At 42.3% G+C, this 7,068-nt stretch overlaps 1 protein-coding gene across 1 annotated transcript in view; it reads left to right on the top strand.

Annotated features, from left to right (window-relative positions):
- rif1 (replication timing regulatory factor 1) overlaps positions 1–7,068 on the top strand; it is a 24,503-nt gene that overhangs the window by 11,210 nt on the left and 6,225 nt on the right. The window contains 12 exon segments of the mRNA XM_032515413.1: positions 212–392; positions 1,152–1,259; positions 1,348–1,497; positions 1,969–2,068; positions 2,157–2,446; positions 2,528–2,730; positions 3,374–3,467; positions 3,546–3,671; positions 4,496–4,638; positions 4,750–4,839; positions 4,929–4,983; positions 5,859–7,068. The exon segment at positions 5,859–7,068 is cut by the window's right edge and continues 3 nt beyond it. Coding sequence (XP_032371304.1) covers positions 212–392; positions 1,152–1,259; positions 1,348–1,497; positions 1,969–2,068; positions 2,157–2,446; positions 2,528–2,730; positions 3,374–3,467; positions 3,546–3,671; positions 4,496–4,638; positions 4,750–4,839; positions 4,929–4,983; positions 5,859–7,068 — 2,750 coding nt within the window.

The raw sequence follows: 7,068 nt of genomic DNA, 5'->3' as shown, positions 1-7,068 counted from the left end.
TGGATGGATGGATGGATGGATGGATGGATAGATAGATGATTAAACAATTGAATATTCTCCTAGCTCCAAAAAACTCACTTAATACGTCTTCAAGCCATATACAACATTTTTCATTTACCTTGTATTGGAGCTGTTTGGTTACATGAATGTGTTGCAAACTCTGTTACGTCACATCCCATAAGAGTGTTGCTTGATCACTTTCCGTCTGTAGGTTTTTCCAGTGCCTTCAGACCCTGGTGGGCTGCGGTCTGTCGGGCCCCACTTCCCCTCTGGCGTTCGGGGAGGCGGTGCTGGGGGCCATCAGACGCAGCGCCGGGTCTGTGCAGAACAAGGAGCAGCTGTGGAGGATGTGGAGCGCGATGGTCAGCCCCCTCACAGACACCATCACACAGGTAGGCGGAGAATCAAAGGGATGACGACCAGTGTTGTCATCATGTGGCCATATTTAACAGGTTCCTAGTATATTTAACATGTTCCCAGTATAATTAACAGGTTCCCAGTATATTTAACAGGTTCCCAGTATATTTAACATGTTCCCAGTATAATTAACAGGTTCCCAGTATATTTAACAGGTTCCTAGTATATTTAACATGTTCCCAGTATAATTAACAGGTTCCCAGTATATTTAACAGGTTCCTAGTATATTTAACATGTTCCCAGTATAATTAACAGGTTCCCAGTATATTTAACAGGTTCCTAGCATTTTTAACATGTTCCCAGTATAATTAACAGGTTCCCAGTATATTTAACATGTTCCTAGTAGGGGAATGCTGTGAAAGTTAATCTAATTTATAGATCTTAAGTTTTAGTTTGGATTTAAGTCTTGCTCAAGCCAATTGTCAAATCTGGTTTAATGGTCAATCAAGGCCTTTTGTTAATAGATCAGTATTTGCAAAACGACCCATGAGCAACAACTGCCCCCTGAGTTATGAAAATAACTTTTACTGCCGAGCAGCAATTATTGAAATTTTTTTTATTAGTTCAGGGGTTTTCTTTCCAGCCCAAATGGGAAGAATACAATTACAATCGCAGAACATTAGGTTTGTGATTATAGGTGAAGCTCCTAACTGCAGAGTGATGTGTACACTCAGTGAACTTAACATTTTCAATCACTACTTTGTCTTTTTATTTAATCTTTACTTTTTTAACAGTCTAATGAAGTCAACCAAGGTGACGCTCTGGAGCACAACTTCAGTGCCGTGCACTCGGCCTTGTTGTTCCCCGTCACACATCTACTAAATGGCACACCACTACAGCAGGTCTCTTTTTATCTTACCTACATGACTATCATACTTTTTATCCACTGTTTGCCAAAGGTCCCGATTCTGACCGCTGTATTTTCTCCAGGCGCCCCAGAAGTCGATGCTGTCTTCGTGGTCCAAGCTGTACAAAGTGTTCGCCCGCTGCTCGGCGCTGGTGGTCACAGCGGAGGAGAACATCTGCTGCGAGGAGCTCTGTGCAAAGATGACAGCTGCAATAGACAGAGAAGCCCTAACGGTGAGTAGAGGAGTGGAAAACTGTCATGTTAAAGCAACGATAACAGTGATGATATGTAACCTCTGAACAAAGATTATGTTTAATATGATTACCACTGCTAGAAGAGAGTCCGCCAACCTGAAAACAATCAACATTTATACGCAAGAGATGCAAAACCTCGGATCCTTGTCTCACAATATTTTATCATGGGACACTTCAATTTTTTTTTTTTTTTTTTTTTTAAATAAGCTTGTCAATTTGTAATCATTCATCCATACATTAAAGGATTTTCAAAATAAGAACACATGATGGTCTTTGCTACTTTGCCATCATCAGGGAAATTGATCACACAAAAACATCTTCGTCTTGAGGTTATGGTTCTTTATTTGGTTTAACTTAACAAATGCCAAAATTAAGTTTTGATTTCTCAAAACAATATTTTGTTTTTGAAAATAACTGGTTTGGCATATTGACGCTGTCTGATCTCTGCAGGTTCCTTCAACATTGAATGCCGTGGCAAGCATCCTCCAAGTCATCGTGGAGTGTGTGGACTTCTCGCCGTACACGCCACAATTTCAGCAGAAGATGAAGTGTAAGACAACTCAATCTAACATTATTTCAGTCGTCCCACTTGGATTACATGGAGGATTTAATCTGTGTTTGCTTTGTGTTTCTTCCAGCTCCCCACACTCCAGTAAACTGGATGAAAAAGAGGAATAAGGTCCTAGGGAATCTGTCCACCTTCCAGTCCCTGCTGGGACAGTGTCTAGAGGTTTATTTGGAGGACCCAGAGGCTTCCTCTGACGCCACAGGACTGGCCCTGGTCTCCATCCTGTCTGCTCTCTTCACCAACCTCTCTCTCGCCAACGCTGTCAAAGAAGCTCTGACTTCTCTGATTCAACCTCTCACGCTCTTCTACAAACAGGCAGCCAGCGAGCCGCCCAAATTCTTCTCGCAGCTTCTGGGAAAGGTGGGATCTTTGTCGCATGGTTACACTGTTTTTGAACATACTGTTAACCATTTGAAGTAACAACGGTCTTTTTGTCTCCAGTTGGAGAAGCTTCTTTGTGAGGTTCTCGGCTGCCTCCAGACCCGCTCTACTTTGCCGTACGACGACGAGCTCCTGGCTCTGCTTTCTCCTTTGCTTTGCGTGTCGTTCCCTCACAAGAACAAGCACCTCCGCACCTCGGTCGCTCAGTTCTGGAACTCCACTTTTGGCAACTCGGTCACTCTCACGTACCCCGATGAGATCAGGTGAACATCTTCGGGACACATTTCATACTGAAGTCCCGTTTTGACTCAGAGGAAAAAGGCAAATTTGTATTGATTTGGAAAGAGATCAACATTTAAGAAAAGATGCTAAACAGATTTGTCTCATAATTGTTGTTGTTTTGCTGTTAAATGTAAAATCATTCATCTTCTCATTAAGCTGTTATCAAAATATGATACATGTAAAAAAGTTATAAATTAATCTTTATTTGGAGGTTATGTAGGGCTGGGCGATATCACCGTGTTTTTGACAAAATACATTGATGCCAATATTGTGGCGATATTGTAGGTTTGACTATTGTTGCTTTCACATGATACGAACACAACGAGTTTTTAAATCTAATCACCAGTAATGTAGATACAATGATTAAGTGAGTAAAGACAAGTAATAAAACATATGTGGTAAGTTCAGAAAAATACATCATTGACATTTGTTTTGTTTGAATAAACAGACAAACTTAAAAATCTTTTTCATTTTCAAAAGAAAGAATGATTAAGTGTGTGTGTGTGTGTGTGTGGGGTCCTACAACGGTAATGCACCAAAGGAAGTCTATTTTATGACAGGAACAAACAATAAAAGTAATTGGATTCATCCAGACGACTCAATGTTGTAAATGTCATTACACAGACCAATACTGAGCCAAGTGAAGCAGAAGATCCCGATCCTTCTTCCCGGCTTTGAGGTTGTCGGTGTTTCTGATGACCTCAGTGGACCGTATTCAGTGAGTTGTTTTTACCTTCAATGTTGTAATTGCAGCTATATTCGCTCTCTGTTCTTATTGTTTGTCGTTTGTCTGAAGAGTGAGAGTTCCCAGTTGGAGACCAATCTCAGTGGGATGCCGTATGTGGGGAAGAGGGACTCTCTGCTGGGAAAGGCTGCTGAGTTGAAGGACCGGAGCTCTGGGAAAACCTCAAAGCCAGTTTCTGTAAGTTTAGACACGGCCCGCACCAGGTAACCTCGTGGCCTGGTGCAGGCATGTGATAGCAGTGTCTCAGGTTTGAGTTTGAGGCCTTTGCTGCATCTCCCCCTCCCCCCATACATCCTGCCAACTCCTCTTCACTCCTAAGAAGACGAAACCTATCTTTTAACATAAAGCAAATGCCCAAAACCCTTTTACAAGTTAACATGCATGCATACTGTGAGATGGGGTGCTTGGTCATCCTATCGTGTATGTGTATTTAACGTGCCGTCTCCTCGGGTTTTTTTCTGTGATCCTTTTTTTGATTGGTGGTTCCAGCCTGCTGCTCTACTATAACATATGTTTCTCATTATAATGATATCATTAAGCTGATGCCTGATGGTCTGTGATTAAAACAATATATAGATTTATCAAGCTCAGATGACAAAGACAAAATGTTAAGGTATACATATTAGAGGTAAAAATATATTTCTTACACCCTAAAATGCTAAATGTAATATGTAGATTTATGGATATGGTAATGTATACTACTTGTCTTTGCAGAGTGATCTTTTTTCTGTGTTGTCACATACATTTGTCAAAATGGGGGACAGGGATTTTCTTTTCCAGTTGCTTGGCCAACTGTTTTTATTGCTGTCAACGTGGATGCTTATTTCTTTAAAATGAAGTGCTGCAAACGTTTATTTTTTTGGAAAAATGAGAAGTCTCCTATTCTGTAAGAAGATAAAACTTTTTGTTACCATCCAAGGCAAGTTATTGGGCTGAGACTTATTATTTTAATTTGATTGTTTTAGTGCTCATCATTGCACAATTGTGTTCCTTTTAAACAGACGAAGCTGGACTTTGGCTCTCCCAAGCCTCCCCGGAGAGGACTTTTGGAGGAAGAGGCCTCCATCGACTTTGTCTTTATTCCTCCAGAGACAAAGGAGCGAGTTCTGACCGAGCACCAGAAGGAGGTGAAGAGGACTAAAAGGTCAGATTTGTCCACTTGACTGTGTGTCCATCAGTGGCGTTTATAAAATACAATGTAAGTGTGTCCATGTTGTGAGTCTTGTGCAGAGCTCATGTTTTCTTTGGTGCACAGGGTTGACATCCCTGCCATGTACAACAACCTCGATGCTTCTCTGGATACAACGGCCTTCACCCAGTACACACAGAGCCAAGAAGACTCTTTGTAAGTTTGCAGCATCTGCTACCAGAATCAAGATAAATCCCTCTCATAAAAACACAGCATTCACGTAATGTACCATGTTTTTCCCACAGGGACAAACTGGCAACTGAACAAGCTGACAAGGTTACCAAAGAGGCCCCTGGCAAGGTAATGAAAAGCACATCCCCATCATTGGAAAAACAAAAACCTACACTGCCAGGAAAGGCTCCACTGGGGGCTGTTTTTGTCCTGGTTTTCATTCTACTAAAGTAAGACTGAACAAAACAAAGACTCCTTGTACATTGTTACTTTCCATTACTTGTAACACCAACACAGCCCATGTGTATTTTGGGTCTCAGTTTTTACCGTTAGTTAATTTAACACTGTTACCACAGAAATCATTTGGAGCATTAATCAAGACCGGAGCATAATTGGGCATCAGCTTGCACACTAAAAGTCGCACATTCATTGACTCAGTCAAAAGTCTTGCTTTTTCCCAGCTCACATATCAAAATCCAGAAAATGGCAACATACTTTTTTTTCTCAAAAAAGCAGAAATCAAATCATCCATCTACAGTATGAATTCCCAGTGCTTAATTGTGTTGTGTGGCAGCAGGCAAAGTCTACATGTATTTCTCCCCAAACACAACCTCCAGGCCAGATGTAAAATCACTATCGTATGGACTGGATCTATTTCAGACTCTCCTCACCGTTGGAATTGCCCTGGATACCTCCCCATGAGGCATTAAGGAGGGATCAGAGAGGGATTGTTGTTACAATACACTATTTTATAATGAATCACAGTAGCTCCCACAGTGCATAAAAACAATGAATTACGAACATTATTGTTTTGCTTTGGAATTAATTTAATCAGTACACAAACGTCCTATAAAACATGTTAAAGCTTTTAGCATATTGGCCTTTTATGGTGTGCCCTTTCTCACACCGATTTGAGAGACCCAAGAATATTCTTGGTTCAAATGACCAGATTTTCTACATATTCACGCTTGCAGACAGATTTACTTGTAATTGGTTTCTTTCAGGTTCCTCAGGAAGACGTGGAAAAAGAGGACACTGAAATTCTAACGGAAGACACTCAAGACTATGCCAGCCCAAAAGCAGTAGAGAACATCCCAGAAAACCACAAACACGAAGAGATGATCCCCGAGTCGGCAGATGTTTCTATAGAGGATGATGTCAATAGTGAGAATAAAGCAGAAGACTTGGACATGCAGTCTAAAGAAGGCACAAGTCCTAACATCTCTGGTTCTTCTGATTTGGTCTCAGGGACTCCCCAGAAACCCAACAGTCGCCGTCAGTCCTTTATCACCCTGGAGAAGTATGCTGAGGGAAAACCTGCCAGCCCCAGCAGTGCGTCCACATTCACAGGTGTCCTCATAAAGACCTCCAATAGCCAAGAAAGCTCTAAGGCCAACAAGACGTCTTCCTCTCAGGCCTCCCTGACATTGACTGGTCCTAATTCTCAGGATTCCCAGTCCTCAAAGACAGGGAAAAGGGACTCACAGTGTCCTGTGAATAATTCCCTTGAGTCCCCTGTAAGGCCAAAAGACTCTGGGACAAAGCATGGGCCAGTAAGGCTGATTGAGAGACTGCCCAGCGAACCAACAGAGGATGTAGACTTTATTCCGGACACCCAGACTAAACTGGAGGACAAAGAGGGTACAAAAATGGCTTCCTTATCAGAGGAAATGAAACCTTCAAGCCAGGACGAGGAGTCTGAACTGACTCTGGATGATTCTCAGTCTTCTGGGACTCCTCCAGGCGAACCCAGACGGTCCGGACGCTACAGGGTCCGACCTCTGCTGCCTGGAGAGGACCCTGAGGAACGGGAAGAGAAATACATGCCGTTAAAAAGGAGACGTTCTGGAGAGGAATCAAAAAGTGACTCTCCAAAGCAGAGCTCAACGCAAAACCGACCAAACACAAGAGGTCGGCAGGCTGCTGAAGAGGACAGTGGCAGAGACAGATTACGAACAAGGGCCCAGAGGGACAAGAGTGAGTCAAGCCAAACTAACTCTCAGGGTAGAGCACACAAGAAGATGAAACTGTTCAGAAATTCTGAGAACTTCCTTGATAAACCTGAACCCAAAAGGAGAAGCACCAGAGAGCTTGAGTCCAGCCAAACAGACTCTCAATCGGATTTGGAAAGCCAATCACAGGGTAGACAAAGACGGCAGAGCAAAGCATCATTGGAAATCACAGAGGAGGGTGGAATGAAGAAAAAGGTTTTGC

Source organism: Etheostoma spectabile, chromosome 5 (assembly GCF_008692095.1).
Source record: "Etheostoma spectabile isolate EspeVRDwgs_2016 chromosome 5, UIUC_Espe_1.0, whole genome shotgun sequence".
NCBI classification, from domain to species: domain Eukaryota; kingdom Metazoa; phylum Chordata; class Actinopteri; order Perciformes; family Percidae; genus Etheostoma; species Etheostoma spectabile.
This window is presented reverse-complemented; position numbering and strand designations above follow the sequence as displayed.